The sequence below is a fragment of the Siphateles boraxobius genome, unplaced genomic scaffold (assembly GCF_051911475.1).
Source record: "Siphateles boraxobius isolate OS27281-9 unplaced genomic scaffold, OSU_SipBor_1 41, whole genome shotgun sequence".
Taxonomy (NCBI): domain Eukaryota; kingdom Metazoa; phylum Chordata; class Actinopteri; order Cypriniformes; family Leuciscidae; genus Siphateles; species Siphateles boraxobius.
Genome location: NW_027509042.1, coordinates 43,353,003 through 43,380,153, shown reverse-complemented (window position 1 = coordinate 43,380,153; position 27,151 = coordinate 43,353,003). Strand labels below are relative to the sequence as shown.

Sequence of the window (27,151 nt, the reverse complement as noted above, 5' to 3'; positions counted from 1 at the left end):
AAACTGACAGAAGCTGCCATATGGACATAGTGGACACACCTAAAGACATGACTGTTGCGTAATTTAAAGGGTTGGTATAATGCCCTTTCACAAGATGTAAAATAAGTCTTTGATGTCCTTAGAGTGTGTATGTTAAGTCTTAGCTCAAAATATACCCCACAGATAATTTAATAAAGCATGCTAAAATTGTCACTTTTTGAGGGTGAGCAAAAACGCACCGTTTGTGTCTGTCCCTTTAAATGCAAATGAGCTGCAGCTCCCGCCACAGAGGGCGGAGCTTCAAGAGCTCGTTCTTAGCAGCTTTGATTACCTCACACAGACATGCACTGAAAATTTCACCTTTTATGTTCAAACCGGAGTCAGACAATGATGGAAAGACTCAAGAAGTGACAACATGTAGAAGCAACAGGACATTTCTGAATGATTAGTTGATGAATTTATGTAGCTTATCTGTAGCTATCTTCTAGTCATTGATTAGCATATTCTGTCATGATAATCTATAAATCGTGTTCTCGGGGGCGGGGTTTGTGTAAATTTTAGGGTTAGTGATGTCACTTTCCCGGGAGGAATGTGTAGTCCATATCAGCCGTTTGTCGTAGTCCTTAAAAAGCGATTTCTTTAAAAGAAAATATCTCCCTTTGCTTTGAAATTTGAGCATTGTAACTTTGCAGATGTTGCTTATGCTCAAACAGCAACATTACACACTAGCTAAAGTTAGAAAAGTGAAATCATAATCAACCACCCCTTTAAATACCTCAGAAACAGAAAGAGCTAGTGATTTATTTCAAAATGTTTCTTTTGTTTTCCAGAGTTGGAGAGACAAATGAAGATTGAGAATTTGTTTGTGACGTGGCAGCAGCGGTCAGCTCAATCTAACATGCCCATCTCTGTGAGTTCATACATACTCAATGCAGACATTAATATTTGCACACAATGTGGGTGATGGTGTGTGATCGGTATTTTCCATCACGCTCTCAGAACATGATTTTCTCAGCGGCTCATCAGATCCAGATTCATTTCAGTGCGTGCGGATCCTCTGCATCACGCTCACAGACGCAGATCCGTGTACGAGCGCATGTACGGCCCAGTTGGGTTTAATGAGATGTGGCGGGGACATTAAGGGATTCTGTAGTGTGTGAGATGTCTCTGCCATTCTCTGACTGTTTCACACTGCTGAGATCCAGATCACAGTACTAGATTACACTGTTTATACTCTATTGTGCAGGTCACCATTAAGTGCACTACCTTTCAAAAGTTGAGGTCCATAAGATTTTTATACAGTGAGAACGTAATACTTTTATTCAGCAAAGATGCATTATATTGATCAAAAGAGATAGTAAAGACATTTATAATGTTACAAAATATTTCCATTTCAAATAAATGCTGTTCTTTTGAACTTTCTATTCATCAAAGAATCCCGGAAAAACAGTTTCAACAAACAAATGAAGCCGTTTTCAATAATAATAAGAAATGTTTCTCGAGCAGCAAATCAACATATTCGAATGATTTCTGAAGGATCATGTGACACTCCCAGATTTTTACTCTTTTTACTGTATTATTGATCAAATAAATGCAGCCTTGGTGAGCAGAAAAGACTCTTCCTGACTCAGCGTATATTCATTCTTAGTGTATTTTCACATTATAACCTGATCATAAATTTATCGACGCACACCATTGATTGAGTCATGATGTTCAAACTAACAGTTAAGTGCTTTGAAGGCACCACAGAACCACGTTGTGAGACTTTTTTTTTTTTTTGGACCAATCAACCTATGAGTGACTCATAATTGTCTCTGCTTATTAAACACGGATGGAATGTATTTATATGTTGAAATTGTTCACACTTCACCTTTATGGAAACAATAGCTTTTGCTGCAAATAAAGAAATTCTAGTTTTAAACCTGGTAACCCTCTTGCTGTGTGTCTGCTGTGTGTCTGAGCACAGGTCGCGGATCTGGACACACTGAAGCAGTCTTCTCGACTGGTCCATTACTGTGCCACTCCTCTGCTCTTCGACCCCGTGTTCCGGAAACAGATTCAAGAGGAACAGGTGCCACAGCCACAGATGAAGGTCTCTCTCTCCCTCTCTCTCTCTCTCTCTCTCTCTCTCTCTCTCTCTCTCTCTCTCTCTCTCGATTCAAGATTCAAATGAAAGCCAAAGCAACTTACAATTGCTATATATGTCAGAGGTCGCACGCCTCTGGAGCAACTAGGTGTCTTGCTCAGGGACACCAAAGGCATGTGTCTTATCCACTCGCCATCACCACCCGGTGAAATCTTTACACTGCCACTGCCTTTACACTGCCGGATCCGGACCATGAGGGAATTCAGTCCGGACCCGTCTCCATTTCGTATTTCAAGAGCACTAATTGTGTGTAAGGGATTAAAAGTGTGGATTTCCTACTTTGATAAACGCATGTTAAAATAATTTGTTTAATTATTTATGGCTTTTTTGAGATGGTCCGCAATTAAAGCGAAGGCGAGATATTTAAAGTTTTCCTCCTTGATTTAGTTTGCCATGACATCCAGTGTGCGTATGACTTTTGACGTAATCGGGCGCGACGCGACACTTCACCGCAGTAAGCGTTTGAATGGAGGATGTCATTGTCCAGGAAAAGAACAGTTGATGAAGAAAATAGTTTTCAAAGATGATTGGACACAGAGGTATGCGTTCATTTTGCCCCAATCCAGCACGAAGCCATTCTGTTAGATTTGTAACGAAACAGTTGGAGTTGTGAAGAGTGGAAAAAAACTTATTTTTTCCATAAAATTAGTGTTGATTTGTTATGCATGTTTATTAAAAATAAGTTTTGTAATAACCAATTGTTCCAGACCTTTGACATTAATGAAAATTCAGATTTGGACCTTTGAATGTAGACTTTGAGAACCCCTGCACTATACAATAAAAAATAAAAAAACTTTTACATGAAATTAAACATAGCAATTAAACCCTAATCTTCTAATATTTGTATCAGTGTCTCTAGGTGTATAGTTGGTAGCTCTGTCCTGCCGGAGGCTCTTTTTTCATGACAGGACCTCACGTATCTGGCAGCCAGGTTTGAGCTATCTGGGCTTTCTCCTAGCAGGAGTGGGAGTTTGTCCATATTTAATTTCTGATGGAAGTCTTTCTGCTGGGTTGTGAAAAGGGGATATAAAGTGCCCCTAATGTTTGTATAATTGGGGCAAGGTGTCAAAAAGTGTAGCTCTTTCTCTCTCTCTGTTTCTCTCTCTCTCTGCTGGGTCTGAACCCATTTATAAAAGCAATCCCAGCATTTTACAGCCAGGGTTAGGGTTAGGGTTCTGTTCAAATCCCTGACCATAAGGATTACCAAAACCGATCTTTAATGCAGTGAGACATAATTTTTCTTTATAAACAACAAAATATCAGCCTCTATGTAATTACATGCGTCAGGCAAGATAATAAGCACAGATGTGTGTCAGCGTACCACCAGAATAATCATGATTATCCGGTCATTGGTTAGTAGTTCACGATTGAAGTGGCATAGAGGTTAGTCTGATTAGATAACAAAATGTCATTAAGCAAGTGGGATTTATTAAAAAAAAAATAAAGTTAGAACAAGCTCACCTGTATACTTCACTTCTTCTTCTCTGACAGTAAAGATATAAACACTCAAAATGTCACATTAAAAACATACTGTGCTGGGTCATTTTACATGTTGGTCAGATGCTCACTTCCTGCCTAAAGGCCCCAATAAACTTCAAGCTAAATCAAAGAACAAACTGGTGTAATGTCAACAAAATCAGTTAGTTTTAAGAGTTCAAAGCACCTTTTTCATCAACATGAATTCAACAAATAACAAATGGTAATACACTCAATGTAAAAAATTATACAATCTACTGTACCCAGCTTTACAGCTAAATTATAATTCTATTAATTCAGCTAAGATATCACGCCGTGACACATCGATCTTCTACTGTTTCACATGAGCTTGCATTTGTTGTCTGACACATTCACATGCTCATGATTGGAAGTCAATGGACTGAAAAGTGTAGTGTGAACCCTTAAATCTTCTCCGGTTCATTTCTTCTGTTCAGCCCGTCGAGGTCAGACGTGAGTGTGAACACACTGTAGAAACTGAAGTTGTAATTCTAATTGAAAGAGACACTGATACTGAAAACAACTCTAATTGAAAACAACATACTGATATTCATGTTTAACACTGTAAAGCTGCTTGCTTTGAAGCAATCCATTGTTATAAAGTGCTGTATAGATAGATGTGGCATGGCGTTCCCGAGAGTCCCGAACTGCAGTGCTCTTGCAAAAATCCACTGTTTTTCAATGCTTTAGTTTGTTGAAGGTGCAGTGTGTGATTTTTAGCGGCATCTAGTGGAGAGGTTACGAATTGCAACCAACAAAAGTAACGGTGGCCGACAGGAAATTATGTTAACTTAATTATTCAGTAAAACTATGTTATTGCGAATATTATTCATTCACAATGGTTCATTAATAAGGTCTTTATACACCACTGAAAACTTCTTTTTCAAGGTAGTGAGGAAACGCGCTCTGTAGCGCTGTGTGTTCGCTGTCGGCTACGCTAGAAACATGACCACACAATACGTGGACCTCCATAGAAGGGGGCGCCCGCGGTTATGGAGATATAAATGTCTCATTCTAAGGTAATAAAAACATAATGGTTCATTATGCAAGGTCTTTATACCCAACTGAACACATAGTTATGGATCTTATATTGTATTTCTGTCAATAGATCCTCAGAAATATTACGCAATGCACCTTTAAAGCACGCAGCACATATTTACATATTCACCTAAACGCCGTTTTCATGGGCGGCATTGCGATGTTTGCAAACAGGAAATGCTGCTCAGGTATTTCAAATGTCTTTTTACCATTAAGTGAAGAACGAAAAGAACTTGAGTATGTCTGGGCCTGAAGCGGATGTTTTTCTGGCTCAGTATCGACCAGACTTTATGCTGATAGTCAAAAGTCTGGCTGTGTGAGACTACATGGGTAGTAGGATCTCTCTCTTTTTCTCTCTCTCTCTCTCTCTCTCTCTCTCTCTCTCTCTCTCTCTCTCTCTCTGTAATGATATCAGCTCAAAGATTCTCTCGTTCTCTGGTTCCAGAAGCGGCATCGCTCCAGTGACTCCACGGCATCCGGGAGGGATCGCAGCTACAGCTCAGATTCTGCAGACATGCTCCCGAGTCGCCTGAAGGAGGAGCCGTGGCTGCAGGAGATCTCCAGCACGTTCCTCCAGCAGTATGTGCAGTATCTGCAGAGCATGGGCTTCATCCTGGTGCAGGTCCGGCCGCAGTCGCCCGCGCGCAGGTCTGTGTCCCGAAGGAAAATACCATCTCCCACAGCCAAAACACAACACACGTGGTTTGACCGGAATGGTGCATACGAGTCATGCTGGAGAGATTGCATTTTCGAGTTGGATGCACGTGAATGCCACCACAAAGTCGTAATTACTAGGGATTCACTGATATGAAAATAATGGCTGATACTGATAACCAATAAATCTTTATATTTAAAAAGCCGATAACCGATAAATTGGTCGATAAATCTAAACCCAAATTTTTAAATAATTTTATATAAACAAAAGTCTCACCATTAAAATCCATGTCCCAATCACACAATTATAATGATGTTCTTATTATAATTTTATGTAGCCTATATGACAGATTTGCGATGCGCATGCTGTATTTTCTTTTTTTTTTCAGTGATTCAAATCATATTTCAAGCAATTCAAAACCATCATGTTGAACAGTGCACATCTGAAGTGTCTCAGCTGAATGAATAATCCATTATTTATCAGCTTTAATATATCGGCCACATTTTTTATTTGGCCGATAATGATAACATTAAACATGAACACGTATCGGCTGATACTGAAATGATGGCCGATATGTCGTGCATATTACCTAGTAATTACGAGTGGGAAACTGCCCTGAGCCATCTTGCTCTGACCAGAGTGATTTGAACACACCTGACGTTGTAATTACGACTTCCCAATAACAACAAATGTTTCTGGAATTCAAACCAGTTGGTTTGAACTATACATTTCTGTCATAAGCTTGAGTATAAAAAGGGAAAGTCTTATTCAATACAATTTTTTACTTCAGTTTTTGTCACAAAAGCATAACTTGCATAGAACGCATCTATCCCAACTGTGATGTCAAACATGCTATGAAGTCACCTGTCAACAATATGTTCAATAAGTGGACTTTGCAGTGTTCTCTGTAAAGTGTGTGAGGTGCTAATGGTCGACACACTGTGTTAAGCAGCAGGAGTGTGTGATTCAGTCTGACCGGCAGCATGAGGTCCACATTACTGATGGAGTCTCTCTCTCTCTCTCTCTCTCTCTCTCTCTCTCTCTCTCTCTCTCTCTCTCTCTCTCTCTCTCTCTCTCTCTCTCTCTATCCCTCTCTCTCTCTCTCTCTCTCCCTCTCTCTCGCTCTCTCTCTCGCTCTCTCTCTCTCCCCCTCTCTCTCTCACTCTCTCTCTCTCGCTCTCTCTCTATCCCTCTCTCTCTCTCTCTCTCTCCCTCTCTCTCGCTCTCTCTCTCTCCCCCTCTCTCTCTCTCTCTCACTCTCTCTCTCTCGCTCTCTCTCTCTCTGCAGCATTGCTCGAGCCCGAGCCGCCATGTTGAGTTCTTTATCCACTGAAGGCAGATCTTCCTTCTCATCTTTCTCATATAATAAGCAGAAGAGTGAAGACAGCCCAAAGGTACACAACCTTTATCTGCTCATCCACATTCAACCATTCAGTCACGCTTCACAGGTTTCAACTGTGTGCATCACAGTTCAAACACACACACACACACACACACAGCACTTTTTGCATTAACACAGTCCTAGTGCTTGTTCTGGATCCTATACAAATAAAACATTTTTGTGGAAACAATTTAAAGATATTTCTTTGTGTGTGTCATTTTTGGACACACAAAAAAAAGATCATTAAATTGTTTCCACAAAAATGTTCAGCAGCGAAAACAGTTTTCATCGTTGACAATAATAAGAAATTATTATTGAGCAGCAAATCATCATATTAGAATGATTTCTAAAGGATCATGTGACACTGAAGACTGGAGTATTGATGCTGAAAATTAATCTTTGCATCATAGGAATAAATTACATTTTACAACATATTCATAGAAAACAGCTATTTTAAATAGTAATAATTTTTCACAATATTACAGTTTTTACTGTATTTATAATTAAATAAATGCATCCTTTGTGAGCAGTAGAAACATCTTCCAAAAACATTTTAAACAATTGACAGGTACTGTATTAGTGAGGTCATGGCATAGACTCCCATTGGTTTTATGTCAGGTTAATGATATTTTCATCCCTACGCCTAAAACTACCTATCACAGTAATATGTGCAAAACATTAGATTTAAATAAAAACATGTTTTGGCTGATTTATAAGCCTTTTTTAACTAGTGAGGAGCAGTAAAATTGACTCACTAGTTGGTCATCATAATATTTCACTATATACAGGTCCTTCTCAAAAAATTAGCATATTGTGATAAAGTTCATTATTTTCCATAATGTAATGATAAAAATTAAACTTTCATATATTTTAGATTCATTGCACACCAACTGAAATATTTCAGGTCTTTTATTGTTTTAATACTGATGATTTTGGCATACAGCTCATGAAAACCCAAAATTCCTGTCTCAAAAAATTAGCATATCATGAAAAGGGTCTCTAAATGAGCTATTAACCTAATCATCTGAATCAACTAATTAACTCTAAACACCTGCAAAAGATTCCTGAGGCTTTTAAAAACTCCTAGCCTGTTTCATTACTCAAAACCGCAATCATGGGTAAGACTGCCGACCTGACTGCTGTCCAGAAGGCCATCATTGACACCCTCAAGCAAGAGGGTAAGACAGAAAGAAATTTCTGAACAAATAGGCTGTTCCCAGAGTGCTGTATCAAGGCACCTCAGTGGGAAGTCTGTGGGAAGGAAAAAGTGTGGCAAAAAACGCTGCACAACGAGAAGAGATGACCGGACCCTGAGGAAGATTGTGGAGAAGGGCCGATTCCAGACCTTGGGGGACCTGCGGAAGCAGTGGACTGAGTCTGGAGTAGAAACATCCAGAGCCACCGTGCACAGGCGTGTGCAGGAAATGGGCTACAGGTGCCGCATTCCCCAGGTCAAGCCACTTTTGAACCAGAAACAGCGGCAGAAGCGCCTGACCTGGGCTACAGAGAAGCAGCACTGGACTGTTGCTCAGTTTTGCATGTCATTTGGAAATCAAGGTGCCAGAGTCTGGAGGAAGACTGGGGAGAATTAAATGCCAAAATGCCTGAAGTCCAGTGTCAAGTACCCACAGTCAGTGATGGTCTGGGGTGCCATGTCAACTGCTGGTGTTGGTCCACTGTGTTTTATCAAGGGCAGGGTCAATGCAGCTAGCTATCAGGAGATTTTGGAGCACTTCATGCTTCCATCTGCTGAAAAGCTTTATGGAGATGAAGATTTCATTTTTCAGCACGACCTGGCACCTGCTCACAGTGCCAAAACCACTGGTAAATGGTTTACTGACCATGGTATTACTGTGCTCAATTGGCCTGCCAACTCTCCTGACCTGAACCCCATAGAGAATCTGTGGGATATTGAGAAGAGAAAGTTGAGAGACGCAAGACCCAACACTCTGGATGAGCTTAAGGCCGCTATCGAAGCATCCTGGGCCTCCATAACACCTCAGCAGTGCCACAGGCTGATTGCCTCCATGCCACGCCGCATTGAAGCAGTCATTTCTGCAAAAGGATTCCCGACCAAGTATTGACTATTGAGTGCATAACTGAACATAATTATTTGAAGTTAGACTCTTTTTTTTTGTATTAAAAACACTTCTTTTATTGGTCGGATGAAATATGCTAATTTTTTGAGACAGGAATTTTGGGTTTTCATGAGCTGTATGCCAAAATCATCAGTATTAAAACAATAAAAGACCTGAAATATTTCAGTTGGTGTGCAATGAATCTAAAATATATGAAAGTTTAATTTTTATCATTACATTATGGAAAATAATGAACTTTATCACAATATGCTAATTTTTTGAGAAGGACCTGTAAGTGATAACATTTTGCTCTCACAATGTAGCCAAACTTACACACACACACACACACACACACACACACACACACACACACACACACACACACACACACACAGTGATTGTGTCCCGTCTGCCTCTCTCAGCAGAGCAGTGCATCGAGCTCGACGTCATATCACCTGCAGAGAGCGCTCCCGGGAGGCATCGTACTGATGGAACTGGCTTTTCAAGTAAGACCTTCATCCGTCTGTGTCTCTCGGCCTTCAGTGCAGATCAGGGATAGAATCGCCCTCTTAGCACATCAGCCGAGAGCATACGCTGGTCTTTTCACAAGAACGCTGTGAAAGTCTCCGCGGACGGTGTGAGGACAGAGATGTTTAATGGACTCTGTCTCGCTCTCGCTTTCGCGCTATTTGTGGTTATTAATATTTGAACACACAGAATCAATAGCAAGGAAACAGCACGTCATCATTTGATCTTCAGTCCTTCTTATTTCTAATATCTGCTTCAATAAAATGTAAAAGTAATTAATTTTTTTATATTAGGGTTGTCTTAGCTGATGTGCTCATTAATGCAATTTATAACCATTAGAATGGTTTTATTCAGTTCTGTGTGAATTACTGATCAAGAATTCTGATTGAAATTTCAGTTTACCCACGAGTAAAATTCATAGAAATGTTGATGTGAACAGTAGTAGATTACTTATGCACGAGTTAGTGGGAAGTTAGTTTATTTTTGTTTTCTTTGTTGTTTGTTTGTTAGCAGATTTGCATTTCCTTTGCCTGTTTGTTGAAGTTTGTAATATGTAATTTGACCATAAGAATGAACCTTACAATAATAATACTAATAATAGTAAGTATTATTAATATTATTGTTATTATTATTAGCATTTATTTAGATTATTATTATTAATAGTGAAAATAATAACAGCAACAATATTGCTAATCCTAACCCTAACCCTAACTCTTGCCTTTGGCAAGCACCACTAATAATAATAAAAAATATATAATTATAAGGTTCATACCTTATATATCTAAGTTTAATATTATGGTCAGAAATTTGAACTAATTCCAAACCATATTGTAGTAATACTACTACTACTAACACTTTTGTCCGGTGTCAATGGCCAAGTGTTAGAAATAGTCATAAAAAATTAATAATAACATTATATATAATAAAATTAATCACAATGTTAAAATTACAAAGTTAGAATAAAGTAAGATGAAGTGAGCATTCAACAACACATTCATGATCATCAAAGTGAGCATTTACTGTTTGACAAAATGACAAAAAAGCAGAGTGGAACTTGATTTTATCCATCAAGAATTTATTGTGTCATTATATATGACAGGTGATTATAGGAAAGAGATAAATGGGATTTGTTGTTCAGTGGAAAAATGTGCACAGGTGAGTCGTGACCTGGTTGAATTAAGAAAGTAAATGGAGTCAAATTTGATTTATTTTGGCCTAAGAATTTCTCTGTTGTACAGACAGCTCTTGAATATGCTGAACAAAGCAGCGATGAATGATGAATGTAGCGGATGCATAACGGTTCCTCTAGTAACACATAATCTCATTCTGACTCTGTTTCAGGGCTGTTATTTCTGCGTGAAGCAGTTTGCATTAGAGTGCTCAAGGATTCCCATGGGTCAGACGGTTAATTCTCAGGTAACGCCATCATGAAAGTGAGAGTAAATGAAGTGTTTAAGAGTTCATATTTTATTTGTCTGCATCTGTTGTATGTGCCTTCCTTTAATGTCTATAGATATTTAATATGAGCTACAAGTAGCAATCTTCTCCTTTGTTAGCAGGATTCACTGGTCAAATATCTGTCTATTTGTCTCTGATGGCGTATTTAATGTGAAGTGGGTCCAGGTTGGCTCTAAATGAGAAGTAATTAAGTGTAAATATTTGTAAGTCTCCAGATGTTTCTCAGCAGGAGGCTCTGATTTCTTCTGCAGCGCCAGAAGCCCATAAGGTGTCACCAATCACAGCTGCTCATATCCAGCCATTAAGTCATTAGCGTGTTTGTTTGGTTGTTTGTAAGTGCAGCTTCTTCAAACTGAGCTTGAGGGCAAACAGGAATAAAAGTCACAAGGAATCAGTAATGAAAATTCATCAACTTTTATATTTCTATTACAATACATAGTTTTTTATTGCGTCAGCAAACATTTCCATATACCAAATTGGTGGGCAAACAGTGTTATTATTTTTCATATGGAATGAACAGTCATTAATTATGTTAATACTTGTTTTTGTTCGTGGAAAACCAAATATATCCACTTATTGTAGAAGAATAGAGAGGACATTCTTATCAAATTCACCATGAAAATCAGCAAATCATTTTTGAAGTCTGAGTTGTTACAACCAAAGGTCAGGAAACAGTGCCAAAATTGTTCTTTTAATAATAAAGTGCGTTTAAAGAGATTACTGCCGAACTTTCATGAAGTCATGTTTTCCTATCTTAGGCACAAATGACCAGGGCTGTTATGGCCTTAGTAAAAATATTTAGGTTGTTGTTGATTTCCCTCAATTCTTTAACTATTAAGCCATTCTTAAACTATTAAGCCAGTCTTAAAGTCTCCCTGTGGTGAAAATCAAGGTTGTTATATAGTTTAATGTCTATGTGGTGTTTTTAATATGCTTTAAGATAAACATGAGCTGCTGTGAGTGAGTGGAGGCAGGGCTCATTTGCATATTCATAGAACCGCGTATACTAAATGAGGCAAAGGTGTAGAGTTTTTCATTCGAAATATTTTAAGGCATGAAGAATTTTTTTTCAAGGAAAAAACACTTAAATATGTAATTTTGGTGATCAAAGAAAAGTTTTAGAGATAAAATGATTGACTACAGGGGGACTTTAAAACGTACAAACTGTTAAGTTAATCATGTCATATGATTAACTTGTATATTCATTCTATTTTTCTTTTTCAAACCAAATTTATTTTATAAGTTTAGAGTACAAAAAATAATGCATGCTATTTTAATTTTTGCAAATTGGCTAATATTCCAATTTAAATAATTTGCAAATATAATGCATGTTTTATTGTAAGAGTTCTTCCCTATACTGTACATTAAACAGATAAATTATTTAAATTTTGTGATGGTATCACTTAACAATGAGTTAAATTTTTTAACATCAGTTATTGCATTAGGAATCATGAACTAAGAATGAACAATTTTCTCAGGATATACTAGTATGGTATAAAAATATATTATACATATAAATATATTAACATTTACCTTTACCTGTATTAGTAAACACTGTTCAAGCATTGTTCATTATTAGTTCATGATACTTAATACATTATGTTAACAAATTGAATCTGATTGTAAAGTGTTGCCCATGTGACTGACGTAAAACTGACACAGAATATTGAATTAGTGACACACAAATGGCACTGTTTTCTGATCATGACCATACATAGCAACATTTATATACTGACTATTATTAATTTTAATCATCTTCTTCCTGGCATGTTACATTATAAATTCATTATTAATATTTATTTTAAGGTGTACTTTTACTGTTACTAATACTCTTCCAGCCACTGTAACACCAGATGAAGTTGATTCTGAGGTGGCAATGGACATCAATTACTTTCTATGACATTTATTGCAGGAATTGGGAACATTGGGAATAGATCATGTAAAAAAAATTACCCATGGAAGACATTTTTCCTCCACGTGTAATATAAACTGACAAAAGAATTTGGAATACTGATTGTGAATCACCGCTGAATTTTTGATGTAATCAAACACATTTACGCACCGAACGAGATAATATATGAGATGAGAGAGCGCGGTGTAAACGGCCTTATTGAACTGCAGAGATCATGATGTAACATGAGCCATAAGCAGTGGATATTTAGTTAAAGAGTCACACCTGCTTCTCATCTGTAAAGGACTGCACACAGCTCATGCCTCATCATTATTGATCATCTCCGTGTCACTTCCTGTAACACACCCTCATACATTAGCGTGTGACAGTCAGTTTGTGCACGTGTTCATTTTTGTGTAAATTGACTTCTAACCTCTCTGTGTGGCATGTTTCTCATCTGTCTCTGTTTGTGTGTGTTATCTTCTGTGTTTGTGTGTGTCTCACTGTTCTGCACATTGTGTGTTTGTGTGTGTGTGTGTGTGTGTGTGTCTAGTCCCATCTCACTCTTTCTTTCCATCAGGGCTCACTTCTCAACAAACCTCCTAGCAAGCCGTTCCCCGAGGCGCCCACGGTCTCTGACTCTGCGGTATGTCTCTGCATCCTCGGGGCGGGCTCGTCTTCAACCAATCAGGCTTCAGTCTTTCCCTCAGACTCCTCCCCCTTGTAGTGCCTGGCTCCTCCCCTTCCAGTCTCGCCCGTTCATTGAAAATCAGACGGTTCCTTTCCCTGTGTTTGTCTGTGTTCTTCAGCGATGCATCTTGGGGTTCTTCTTCAGCCGCACATGCGGTTGTGTCTCTTTGCAGTATTTAAATGCAGATGCTCATGAATGTGGCATCTTCTGGGAGGTCACGGGGTCACTCTTCTAGCAGCTCTCATAGGCCAATGATCTCTTTCCTTTGCTCAATGATTTTCCCTGATTCTCTTCTGCTCTTGTTGCATGTTAATTTGGATCTGCTTGTCTCCTTTATGTCTCCATCAATAGTAATTCGGAGACTGTTCTTTATCAATCAACATACTGTGACTTTCACTTCTGTTTCAAAATGAGGAAATCACAAGTGGAGCGTTTCCACTTTGTCATGGCGGGTTTCCGCTTATTCTTAATGTGCCTGAGATTATATCTTTTGTTTGGTGTCTAGCACTACGCAGATCTTAAGTCAACATAAATGCTGTACACAACATATTTTACTTCCAAAATCTGGTGTGTTTCTGAGTGTAAAGGATCTAAAAAAAAATTTTTTAAAAAGTGGGAATTTACTGGATTTTGAAAAGTGGAATTTCGTCCAGTGGGTTTGAAATGGAAGATTAATACATTATATTGATGCAGCTAATTATTGGGTTACACTTTATTTTAATGTAACATTGTTACAGTGTAATCACAAATAAATACTGAGTAATATGAATTAAGCTACATATACTTACTATAGGGTTATGGTTTGGTTAAGGTTAAGTTACTATTCAAAATTAATTATTCAATTACTGTTATTGAAAGAGTAAGTACATGTAACGTGGAACTGTGTCGCCTTTAAAATAAGTGTTACCAATTATTGCATTTTGATTAAAGATATTCTTTTTTGTATTTGGAATAATGTGCACCAATGAATTATGCGCACAATAAGACAAGATACATTAATTAAAAAGTACACATTTTTATATTGACTTTATGGAGCTTTTATGACTTCCACATCAAGTGTTGTGGAAAGGTGATTTGGTGAGGTTACCAGGTAGTCAGAAATGAGTAAAACTACACGTATTACGGTATAAACGATGAAGAAAGTAGAACACCGCAAACTCCCTAAGCGATGCCGAAGCCTCTTTAAGGCAAGTTCACTCAACGGTCATTTCCGTAACGCCTCGAGCTGAAGTTTCCAACCATGGAAGTACAGCTTTATCTGCATGAATGGAGAGACACTAAAATATCCAGAAGTGCTTGTCAAAATTCTGTTCAAGCAATATTTTCAAAATGAGGAATAACATCTGACAATAGTGGTATTCTAAGCTCAAATCACTCAAAACGTTTGCAGGCTTGTCCAGCTAATGCAAATGTTCAAGAGTAAACAAACAGGGGATTGGCTTTTTGAACCATCAGTCATTCATACGTTTTATTAAGTGTAGCGATGGATCCATCAAACAGATATTGTCTGCTGTACCTGTAGGGCAGGACTACAGCTGCTCCGTTGAGCATATGATTTCTTTCATTCATATTTGTTCAAGGGGGCAATCTCCCCTACTTATAATGTACTTATAAAAAATCTCCCCTGCTTATAATGTCTCTGGTGAAACATTACAGAACTAGACCGGTTTGACTTGTGGCATCTGGGAAAACACTATCGTATTCAATGCATTGGGAAATGTTTACACAAGTCTTGAAAAGGCCTTTTTTTTCTGAAACATTTGGTTTACACGTGACTCGGGTCTGGAGTGTGATTTTGCTTTAAGAGCGTTTATACAAACACAACCGACTAACCACTGCAATCATAGCAAACTGAGCAGTTTTCATGCGCCATGTTTTCCAAAAGCAGTTTTACGCACCCCTCACATGACTGTGAGCAAAATGGACAAACGATATTATCTTCCCTCAGGCAAATGGGCCACTGGCAGATTTCAAAATGTTGACGTGAAAAACGATTCTCGCATTAATGGTGCAATTGCATGAGCTGCTTTCTGCAAATGGAACGGCCATGACAGCGCAAAATGAACAGGTTTTCTTTCAATCCTCAACTCTTTGATTTGATAAGACCTATTTGCATTTGTTCCAGGGTAATGGTCAGGATGAAAGCGACAGCGGTAATAGCGCTTATCCGTCGTCTTCCTCACCCTCTCTGCTCCCATTGTACTGTAATTACTCCCGCTCTCTCCCTCTCAAATCATTTGCATTTGCCACTAATGCTTTTGTGGGCACGGCTTTGATGTGAGATCTAATTAAATAGGATACAATTATCATGTTGATTGATATCAGATGATTTTAAAAAGACTCTTATAAAGGTTTGGCGTCAGGTGGGTGGGTTTTGCTCTTCACAAGTCAACCATGTCGAGTTTTAGACGTGTAATGTCAGGTTTCATGTGCGCTTAAATGACTTTCATGAAGCGTATCAGGAACATGTCTGATTCCAATTTCACCCTCCAATTAAGGACCATTAAGATTTTGACAATTTTAAGATCCAATTTTAACCAGGAACGACACAAGTAATTTGTACGACAGTCACAGCCATTCACAGCCTATTTATTTATAGGATTGTGTGCATTTTATTACTGTAATATGAAACAAAAAGATATATATTTCTTAAGTAATTATACATAACAGTCTTGTTGTGTTTTACTTTATGCTGATTAAAGACATCATCATATTAAAGTAATGAGAATCTAATTAGAAATAAATGAACTTGGATTGATTATCTGATCAATGGTCCTAAGCAAGGTTTAATTTTTCTTCATGTTTATCTTCTTGTGATGTTGGCCTTTGGTTTTGAGTTTGCAGTGAGGCTGCTTTCATTTGAACATCTGTAGGATTAGCTCTTTAAAGCACAGAGTCATTAGGTTTTGAGTTAGTACCGCTATCAGGATTTAGAGGTTATGGGATGATGTTTCTGCTACTGCTTGCGGTCTTCCTCTGGGGAATTGGATGCCTTTGATCCAAACGGTTTCTGTTGGGTTGTGTTGAGATCCTGCACCAGTCTGAGTAACTGCATGCATGCAATGTGTTTTTGCTCCCAGCTGTCCATGCTGTTCACCGAGGAGTGCGATAAGGTCCGGGATTTGATGCACGTTCACTCGTTCAGCTACGACTTCCACCTGCGTGTGGTGCATCAGTACCTCGTGGGTTGTCACATGACCCTTCGTCAGGGTTACCAGCTCACTAGCTTTCTGGAGGACTTCATCGCCCATCACCCTGACATACCCAAATTTGGACGCAACCACGTCTTCCAGGGTGAGTGCGTAAGCACATAAGAGTCAGCAAAAGACATATTCATTTTTGTGTTTTTCCTGTTTTTGCCAGTCATAATATGCTTTTTATGTGTACTAGGGAGTTTCTCCATATCAACGGGGATGATAACCGCACATCAGCTGTATAATTACATCACTGATCACGCTGGGACTTATGGGATGAAGCCCTTGCGCATGTCTAAGACTGCAGTTACAACTGATAACAAAAAGGGGGCGCCGAGCACAGACCTGCATGAGTATGCGCTGGTCGCTCTCTGGAACAGGTATTTCTTTATTTTCTTTCTTTCTTTTTAATTCGAAACAACAAAAAGATACAAATAAAATAAAAATACAATAAGTATGTTGCCACATACCGAAATTAATATCTATAAAGTATTATAATATTATAATAATAGTACGAAAAGGAGCGGGATGAAGCAGAAGCTTTTTATTTTTCCCACTCCTTATAACTCTAAATAGTTCAAGTATATATATATATATATATATATATATAATTTTATATTCATAGCAAGATAACAAACGTACCATAATTTTTAACACCAGCCAAACTTTTACATTTTGCACCAATCAAACCTTCACCCTATAATCATATTATACTTTGTACTTTGTGAATTGTTCCGGCTTATTGCAGCAAGTGATGTTATAATTTATACTTGTATATTCTAATAATAATGTCTTTCTCTTTAAGCTCTGGCTCATTTAAAGACCTGGAGGGATTACGACACCATGATGATTTTGATGTGTCGCTGCTGGTGTGTCATAATGCCGCCCCGTTTGAGGAGCAGTCGGAAGGAGAGAGACACCTGCTCAGGTGTGTTCAGCAGCAAACATACGACCAATACTGGGTTAAACGCTACTTAGGTGGATAACTCAGTGCACCTGAAACAACACTTTTATTTTTATTTTGTAATTCTTTTCTATGCAAGTATTCTATGTGTGAAACAGAATAATCAGAGCAAAATAATGTAGGCTGGGACTTGTGGGCGGAGTTTATTTCCACCAATATTTGTCTTATGTTGTTATAAAAAAAAAATATATATATTATTATCCATAACATTTTATAGTAAACATTAATAAAATATAAATAATTATCATAAATATTATCTACAAATAAATATAAATGATGATAATAATAATAATAAATTAGTATAAACAATACATATTATAGTAATATTTATTATTAATAAATATTATCTTTATCGTTACAATAAAAAGTAGTAATTATAATATTATTTCTTATGAATAATAATAATAAAAGTAATAATTAAAATAATTGGTATAAATATGAATAATTAGTAAATAATATTTTTATTATTAGATAATTCTAAATAGTAATATTATAAATATTATCTATAACATTACTATAGATAGTAATTATACATATTAATGAATAATATTCATATATATTCATATCAATACTAATTATTAATAAATAAAATAATATTATTGTTATTATTATAAAAAAATATTCTAGATCATATAAATTTTTTTTATTCTAGGTAATATTAATTATTAATACATAGTGTGAATTTTCTTCCCCAACTGCATGGCCTTGGAGCTGTCAGCAGAAAAGAAAAGTTGTTTTAGAGGTGGAGAAAGTTTTCTTTACAGATTATAAAAGAAAACCTTGGAATAATGTGCAATGTAGAAATACTACAGTTTTTGTTTCCTAAAAAAAAAGTCGGACTCTTTAACATTTTGAATGGTTTCAGGCTCCGTTTCTACGTGATCATGACCAGTCAGAGAGAGCTGTTCCCACGTTTGACCGCAGACATGCGTCGATTTAAGAAGCTTCCTCAGATCCACCGTGACCCCGGTGACCTCAGTGGCCGTGTGGAGCGGATGGAGGCCGGCAGCCTCGGGACCCGGGATTCTGACCTGGACCTGTGGGAGGAGAACAGCACCCCCATCAGCCCTGCAGCCAGCCCTGAATCTGAGCACATGGAGAACCTCCTGCACGCGGGTCAGGCAGGGCTCGGGGACACCGGCGACTCTCAGGGGCTCTTCTTCATGTCTCCTCTCTTCCCCCTGCTCAACTCTGAGGTGATGTCTGCGCGCCGGCAGATTCAGAGCAGCGTGGAGCAGGCCATGGGTCACTGCCGGAGGGATAACCTCTGGAGGAGGCTCTTTCACGGAGAGCACTTGGCCCTGGATAAACTCAAACTCAGCAAGCTGGCCTTCGGTGAACTGGAGGAGCTACTGGATGCTGTGCAAAGCAGATCTGTCGCTGAGATTGACCCACAGCTAGTATGAAAACACACGCCACATTCACTGTCCTTCACCTCTGAGAGCATCTTCACACCCATTGATCTCCCATTTCATGTTCCTTTCTCCTCGTTCTCAAGCAGGCACTTTCCAGGAATAGGTGCAATGAATCAGTGTTGAGGTTATTTCTTGTAACTCAGTGTTGAGTTACTCAAAAAACAGTAATTAGTTACTTCTGTAAATTGTAATGAGATTACTAGTTACTGCATTTGAAAAGTAACTTCACTACTTATTACTTTACTTTCCCGTTTCTTAATTTACCGTGTAGATACAGTAGGTAGTCAACCAGAATGCCTATTACCGCCGCGGCAAAAATAAACCAGTCGCATTTCAAAATCATTCGCGAAATGACCGCCAGGTGGCGCAAAGGGATATTGTGCAAAACAGCAGCAATTAACAGTAAGGATGAAATACTACAACTATGGTAAAAAGAATATACATTTTTTTTAGGACAGAAAAATAGAATGAAAAGTTCAGAATAGAGACGAGAACAATATAGCCTATATTTCATATTGTAGGCCTAGACGTCGGAGGGCGACATAAGCCTATTCCCCGGGGGAACAAAAAACAAAAACAAATTAATAACAAAAATAACAAACAAAAATAAATGGACATGGACAAACATCATAGCCCTATCATCACTTCGCCTGTCTGCATTGTGTTTATTGTATAAATGTGTACAAAATGGCTTGTAAAACCATATGAAAGAACAATATTCCTGTCTGCACAAAGAAATATGCCTCACTGTAAAATCCACAAACAACAGGATAAAGGAGGCTATGGTGGGGTCATTTTAAAATGGGGTCAACACACAAGTTTCAAAACACAGGCTTTGGGATATATGAGAACAAAACTCCTCTCCTGAGAACAAAACCAGCGTTTTAGTAGATTCATGGCAAAAGTGGTCAATGAAAAATATAAAAATAAAGGTCACTTTATCCCTTGAAATTGAAACAGAAATGCACTTAAGCCCATAAAAAGGAAACAAAAAAATGCAATTAATTAATTACGTCATCCCAAAAACATCCCATAAAAATCCAACATGGTTGCACTCAAAATGTGGGACACAGCAAAAGGATATATTTCTTGTGATTAAAAATGTGTTATTACACATAGTTTACTAAAATGAATTGAATATGAATTCAACAATATGATGTGTTTAAAATTTAAACACAGAAGTTAAGTTTTGCTTGTTAATTTAATGTTCTAACAAAAGAGAGATAGGAGTATAGGACGTCCTGTTTGTGGAAAGTGCCAGCGCTCTCTCCTCCTGTACACCCTAAAGTCAGTCTTTAGGAAACCTCTGGAAAATTGCATGTTTTCCCTTCATTCCACAGTGTATTCAGGATGGTTTGATCAGCGACTGGCTCTGTGCAGTTTGTCTGATAGGTGGCTGACAACAAACATGCTAATGCGCTTCTCCGTGGGGAAAACATGCGCTCTACTCATCACCGCATCACAATAAACATCAGCTAATTAGCACAGGAAATCAGCCCTTTAATATTACACTCCGTTCCTTATTTACAGCATAAATTATCCCTCCTGGACCAACATGCGCACAGATTCACACTCCACATCGTTTGCCAACAGGGTGCTCGCTCGTTCATGATGAGATTACACAGCTCTAGATACCGTACTGTAAATGTGCCGTTCATGCCAACAGACAGCACTGTGTTTGCTTCAGATATAGAGGATGATGTATATCGAGAACTAGAATTGTAAAATATAATAAATTAATTTATCATTTAGTGATGATCAGTGTTGGGCAGTAACACGTTACTAGTAACGCATTACTGTAACGCGGTTACTTTTAACAGTAACTCATACTGTAACGCATTACTTTTTAAATAAATTAACTCCGTTACCGTTACCATATGGTGCGTTGTCCGTTACTTTTTTAAATGAATTAATTTTGGCTGAAGTGTAGCCTACTAGGCTAATGGCGCTTTTCCATTACCAGTACCAGCTCGACTCGACTCGACTCGCCTTGGCTCGCCTCGACTCGGCTCGCTTTTCGTTCCGTTTTCCATTGCAGAAAGTATCGCCACAAATAGTACCCGGTCGTCATAGCGACGCCTTTCGTTCCTCGTTGCCCCATCAAGCTCTCGCTGGATCCTCTCTTCGGCAACCAAACAAAGGAATGTCTGCACCTCCTCGTTTGACCACGGCGTATTCTTCCGAGTTGCCATAATAATAGTAGTAAGTTTAGTAACTATCTCTGGCTAAACTATTTAAAAAAGGCGGGGTTATTCTGGATACTCCATCTGGCGCGTGCAATGATGACGCAGTGAATAGTGACGATTCTCTCTGACCAATCAGCAGTCGGCATTGTTTTCACGTCACATTTTAGTATCGCCTTAGCTCGCCTCAGCTCGCTTAGAACCTCGCCGGAGGTGGTACGAAAAAAAGTACCCGAAAGCAGGTACAGGTACAACTTTTACACAGTGGAAAACCAAACAAAGGCGAGTCGAGCTGGTACTGTGTAGTGGAAAAGCGCCATAATACTACCCACCGGATGAAAAAGGGTTGGCTCTCAGTCAAAATATTTATTTTATTTAATTTTTAGTGTTCGCATTTATGAGGAAGAAACAATGTTACGGACGTGACAGTTCTCCGTACGTGAGCGCTCTGAAAGCGGCACTAAAATATGCTTTAAAACTTTCACAGAGACATCAAACAGAGAGCACAAAACCTTTCTTTAAAGTGAATTTCGTTTTGTATTAATTGTATCTCAATTTTAATCAATGTTTCATCAACCAATTGCCTGGATTTAATAAATAAGAAGTAAATATAGCAGACGATAGATAATCACGAAACGGAGGCGCCGGCGCGTGAACTGGAGCTCGTCTCATAAATGAACCGAAACTCGGCGTATAAGGTAACCTACTTGCCTCACAGACATGTCTACTTTTAAACAGAACAATTCAAAACGAAAGAAAACAGACTACAGACTGCTCTCTGCTTATGTAATCCGTATGAAATGTGCATTTCTCTCTGCCGCGTCTACTGCGAAGATCGAGAGTCAGCATAGCGAGTCACCTCAGAAATCCTTGTGATATATTCAGTTTGTGCTGGTCTGACTTAAATAAAATAGTGTTTAAAAATTACTTTCCGTTTAAGTCAGTTTTGTGTTTGTGTAGACCATAACGCATAAAAGAACATTAATGGGAACATTAAAGAATGTTGTTTTTTTAAAGCAACTAAAAAGTTACTTTTAACAGTAATGCATTAGTTTTTGGTGTAAGTAATCAACAAAGTAATTGAGTTACTTTTTGAATAAAGTAACTAGTAACTGTAACTAGTTACTATATCTTAGTAACTAGCACAACACTGGTGATGATACACTACCATTTAAATGATTTTTTTAAACCTTTTTTCAAGACTCTTTGATGAATAGAAAGAACAGCATTTATTTGAAATAGACTATTTTTTTACATAATAAATGTCTTTACTGTCACTGATTCATTTAATGCATCCTTGCTGAATAAAAGTATTGATTTCTTTCAACAACGACAACAAAAAACCTTATTGATCCCAAACTTTTAAACAATAGTGTAAGTAAATAAATAAATGTGTATATGGCACAGAATAAATGATACATAAATTAATTATAATTATAAATTACGTGTATTTATGCATTTATTTTTTTCTTACTGAAATTTCCTCTTCCAAAATAAGGGAGTGGTCACTTGACCCCTATTGATCGATTCATGCAGTATTTTATTACAGTTTTGGTAAAAAATTACATCATGAAAATCGTTTTGGTTTCAGTAACTTTTAGGGTGTGTTCACACTTGTAGTTGGGAAGATGATATATTTAGTCCAGGTTTGCTAAGCATTCACTAAATGAGCTCTTTTCGAATGTGTGTTCAGATAAGATGGTATTTTGACCAGCTGAGAATCACAAAGAGATTATAAAAAGTGTTCTGAGTTAAATCACCAGTGTTCGGATGGCAGTGAACTTAAGATGAACTCTGGTGCGGTTGCTCTGTTAGTGCGGTTTATTGAAGTGTGAACGCTGCCATCGGAACCAAACAAGCGGAGCGAGACGCTGGAAAGATTAGTCTCGATACACTTCCAAACGAACTCTGGTGCGGTTTCGACTGAAATATGAACACAATTTTTGTTCTCTAAAAGTTTCTCTAAATACCCGGCTATGTGTAAACGTAGCCTTATACGCTTATATGACCATATTGACGGTTTTCCGCTTTCTGAATTCTTCACCTCATCCTGATCCGCCTTTCTGTGTTTTCTATGGTTTGATTGGCCTCCTCGCCTCTGTACCTCACACATCCACATATATCTGAACTCTGTGAGAATGAGATGCAACGTTTCCTCCATACGTGACACTCGCTGTAGCCTCAGTTTCCCAAACCTGCATATCAATGCTGTTAGATTGCTCATGTATTCACACGCCGCTCACTTCTATATTCCCTTCATGAGAGCAGAACCGCTTAGTCAATGTTACTGTGCCACGACTGCTAATGCTAATCGTAGCGCTCGGATGATATATACCGCTGTCAAACCGATACAGGCTCACAAAGGAAGTAGAGATGTACTCCCACTGTGATATCAGACCAGGAAAAAATTGCTGCAAATTACATCTTTTTAAAAATGTACTGCCGCCCACAACCAGAATGTCAAAACTGCCTTCCTGTGGTTTTGCTTAGTTGAAGCATTTGCAGCTTTCGGAGTCAGATCCTAATGTGAGAAATATCCACAGACTCGTCTAATTTCAAGGGAAATATTCTGGTCCAGTGTTTCAGGAGCCCAAAGGCTTTTTCTTTTTAGTTTAGTTTCTTATTTTTTTTAGTTTAAGTTTAAAATGTACTCATCAATTTTATTATGCAACAAATGAAACGGTAATATGCATATTTATGCATATAATACAAAACAGCACAAACTATATACTATATACACATATTTATGCACTTTTGGTGAGATTATTGTTTGTTTTTTGTATAGATATATAAATATCTATATCAAATCATCTATCAAACATACATACACATTTAGAACACATACATATAAAAATACATTTTACCATTAGAAAAGTGAGCTGTTTGCTAGTTTTTTTTTTGCTATATCTATGCACAAAAAAAGGAATAGTCTTGATCTAAAAAGGAATAATCTTGATTAAAGTGCAAAATAAGAATTCTCTCATAATTTTCTGACCCTTTTTGTTCCAAAAAGTTTTTTGTGATTGTGTTTTTTAGGACTGTTTCCTGAATATGAGTCCCGCCTGGTACCAGAGTCTCATCAAAGTTCTGCTGTCACGCTTCTCACAAAACTGCAGGCACTTTAAAGACGACAGTGGCATTCAGTACCTGGTAAGAGATACACAAACTTACCTGGGGACAAGACATTTAGAGCCAGATTTACTAAACAAAATCAAAAGCAAAATCCCATAAAAGCGCCGATGGGAGTGTAAAGTTCAGTGCGTGATCTACTGACGACACATAAATGAAAGAACAGACACAGCGGAACATTTCCACAATGACCAACAGAATCTACCAAGAGCAGCGCAAATTACCATCTGGGTTAAAACATGCTTTTTTTGGGTGGTAAATAATGGCGCAAATACCAGTAAATTGACAAGCGCAAACCTTAGTAAATCACCTTGCATGATTCATTTAAACACTCTCCTCTCATAAATGTTGCGTCTGAAAGAGAAACTCCTACAAATGCATATGTAATAAGGTCATTTTTCACGCCGTGTCTTTAATAAATCCTGACAGTAGTTTTTTAACGCCTAAAGAGGGTTTGCGCTGGTGCAAGCTGTTAGTAAATCTGGCCCCAAGTCTTTTTGAAGTCTTTTATTCTCAATAAGGCTGCATTTATTTGAAAAAATACAGTAAAACAGTTAAAAATAACTTTTCTATGGTAATATATCGTAAAATATAATTTATTCCTGTGATCAAAGTGAATTTTCAGCATCATTACTCAAGTTTTCAGTGTCACAATCCTTCAGAAATCATTCTGATATGATGATTTGCTGCTCAAGAAACATTTCTGATAATTACCAATGTTAAAACAGTTGTGCTGCTTCGCATTTTTGTGGGAACTGTGATTAAAAAAATAATAATAATATTCTGTGATAAATATAAGAGCAAGAATTGCAGAAACAAGCAATGCTTACATATTCTTTGAAAATCTTTTTTTATATGCACAGTCCAGATCATCACTGTTAGTATTCAGCATTGCACATGAACCTGAAGCTCAGGCTGTACAGTCGTGTCATGTGTCTGTGTGAGATGTTAGCAGGGGTCACGTTGTGTCATTGTGCGTTACGAGACATGAAGTGCTCTTAAATCATTATTGTCCTGGAAGGGCATTGAACTCCGTTACTCAAAGCCAATGAAACGTGTGGTAAACTGTGGTGCATTATGAGAGCTCCAGTGCCTGTGAGCAAACACTCAGAGATCATGAGGACAATCCAGCAGCTGATAATCATCAGACGCCACTTCATCCTGCATTCTGTAATCAGAGATGTTGTGTAGATGTCCTGAACGGATGATCATTTCACTCTCCATACAAACAGAAACGATGTTAACGCTGTTTGCTAATGCTGAACACCAATCCAAGTTAAGTGGATTGTGAAGGTGAAGGTTAAATTTAGAAATGAAAAGAAACATCTGGGGTCGTAGTGTGTTGTTTGAGCGTAAACTCTCTCTTTTCCAGGCTGTCCTGAACCAGAAGTTTACTGACTGTTTTGTGCTCGTCTTTCTGGACACACAGGCAGGAAAAACTGTGAGTTTTGTTTTATTTTTTAATATATTATATTATATTATATTATATTATATTATGTTATGTTATGTTATAATTAGTTTATTCTTGCCCTCTCCTGAGTGAATTCTAACAAAAAGAGATTCAGGTAACATTTCACAATATACAGTATATAATGTATGTATATTCAGTAGAGAAAATGAAACTTTATTTTTCTCCTAAAATTACAATATTATTACCACAATGCATTGTTTTTTGTAATAATCATTAATTCTTAACGATGATTATCATTATTGCGATACAGTGAGTCTTGACAATATTACAGTGTAGTGTAATAATTTAAATATTAAATAATTTAAAAGGAGTACAACAAATACTATTATGATGCATACATTATAGGTTTCTTGCTAAAAAAACAACAACTTTATTTATAAATTCATTTTATTTTTCCATAATAGTGTGCTTTTATTTGCATGAAAGTAAATGAAATGTCATTTTGCCAAAATTAAGCTGCAAGACTTTTTTTTATGAGGGGGAGGGGCGAAATGTGACATGTCAAACCTGATCCCAGCACAGATCCCAGTGTTTCCCAGCACAGATCCCAGTGTTTCCCAGCACAGACCCCAGTGTTTCCCAGCACAGACCCCAGTGTTTCCCAGCACAGACCCCAGTGTTTCCCAGCACAGACCCCAGTGTTTCCCAACACAGATCCCAGTGTTCCCCAGCACAGATCCCAGTGTTTCCCAGCATAGACCCCAGTGTTTCCCAGCACAGATCCCAGTGTTTCCCAGCACAGATCCCAGTGTTTCCCAGCACAGATCCCAGTGTTTCCCAGCACAGATCCCAGTGTTTCCCAGCACAGACCCCAGTGTTTCCCAGCACAGATCCCAGTGTTTCCCAGCACAGACCCCAGTGTTTCCCAACACAGATCCCAGTGTTCCCCAGCACAGATACCAGTGTTTCCCAGCACAGACCCCAGTGTTTCCCAACACAGATCCCAGTGTTCCCCAGCACAGATCCCAGTGTTTCCCAGCATAGACCCCAGTGTTTCCCAGCACAGATCCCAGTGTTTCCCAGCACAGACCCCAGTGTTTCCCAGCACAGACCCCAGTGTTTCCCAGCACAGACCCCAGTGTTTCCCAGCACAGATCCCAGTGTTTCCCAGCACAGACCCCAGTGTTTCCCAGCACAGATCCCAGTGTTTCCCAGCACAGATCCCAGTGTTTCCCAGCACAGATCCCAGTGTTCCCCAGCACAGGGAACACTGGGTGTTTCCCAGCACAGATCCCAGTGTTTCCCAGCATAGACCCCAGTGTTTCCCAGCACAGATCCCACAGATCCCAGTGTTTCCCAGCACAGGTCCCAGTGCTTCCCTGCACAGACCCCAGTGTTCCCCAGCACAGACCCCAGTGTTCCCCAGCACAGACCCCAGTGTTCCCCAGCACAGACCCCAGCACAGACCCCAGCACAGACCCCAGCACAGACCCCAGTGTTCCCCAGCACAGACCCC

At 38.3% G+C, this 27,151-nt stretch overlaps 1 protein-coding gene across 31 annotated transcripts in view; it reads left to right on the top strand.

The window, feature by feature from the left end:
* The window catches only part of szt2 (SZT2 subunit of KICSTOR complex), a 115,753-nt gene that overhangs the window by 86,393 nt on the left and 2,209 nt on the right, over nt 1-27,151 (top strand). For 8 of the 31 annotated variants that reach the window (XM_077199835.1, XM_077199851.1, XM_077199826.1 and 5 more), the window contains 13 exons: nt 810-889; nt 1,946-2,071; nt 5,103-5,305; nt 6,601-6,706; nt 9,194-9,277; nt 10,641-10,715; nt 13,202-13,294; nt 16,420-16,633; nt 16,730-16,913; nt 17,339-17,461; nt 18,363-18,897; nt 24,132-24,245; nt 25,597-25,665. In XM_077199835.1, coding sequence (XP_077055950.1) covers nt 810-889; nt 1,946-2,071; nt 5,103-5,305; nt 6,601-6,706; nt 9,194-9,277; nt 10,641-10,715; nt 13,202-13,294; nt 16,420-16,633; nt 16,730-16,913; nt 17,339-17,461; nt 18,363-18,897; nt 24,132-24,245; nt 25,597-25,665 — 2,006 coding nt within the window. The remainder of the gene's footprint in view (nt 1-809; nt 890-1,945; nt 2,072-5,102; nt 5,306-6,600; nt 6,707-9,193; nt 9,278-10,640; nt 10,716-13,201; nt 13,295-16,419; nt 16,634-16,729; nt 16,914-17,338; nt 17,462-18,362; nt 18,898-24,131; nt 24,246-25,596; nt 25,666-27,151) is intronic. The other 23 variants (XM_077199854.1, XM_077199853.1, XM_077199844.1 and 20 more) reach the window with 5 other exon arrangements.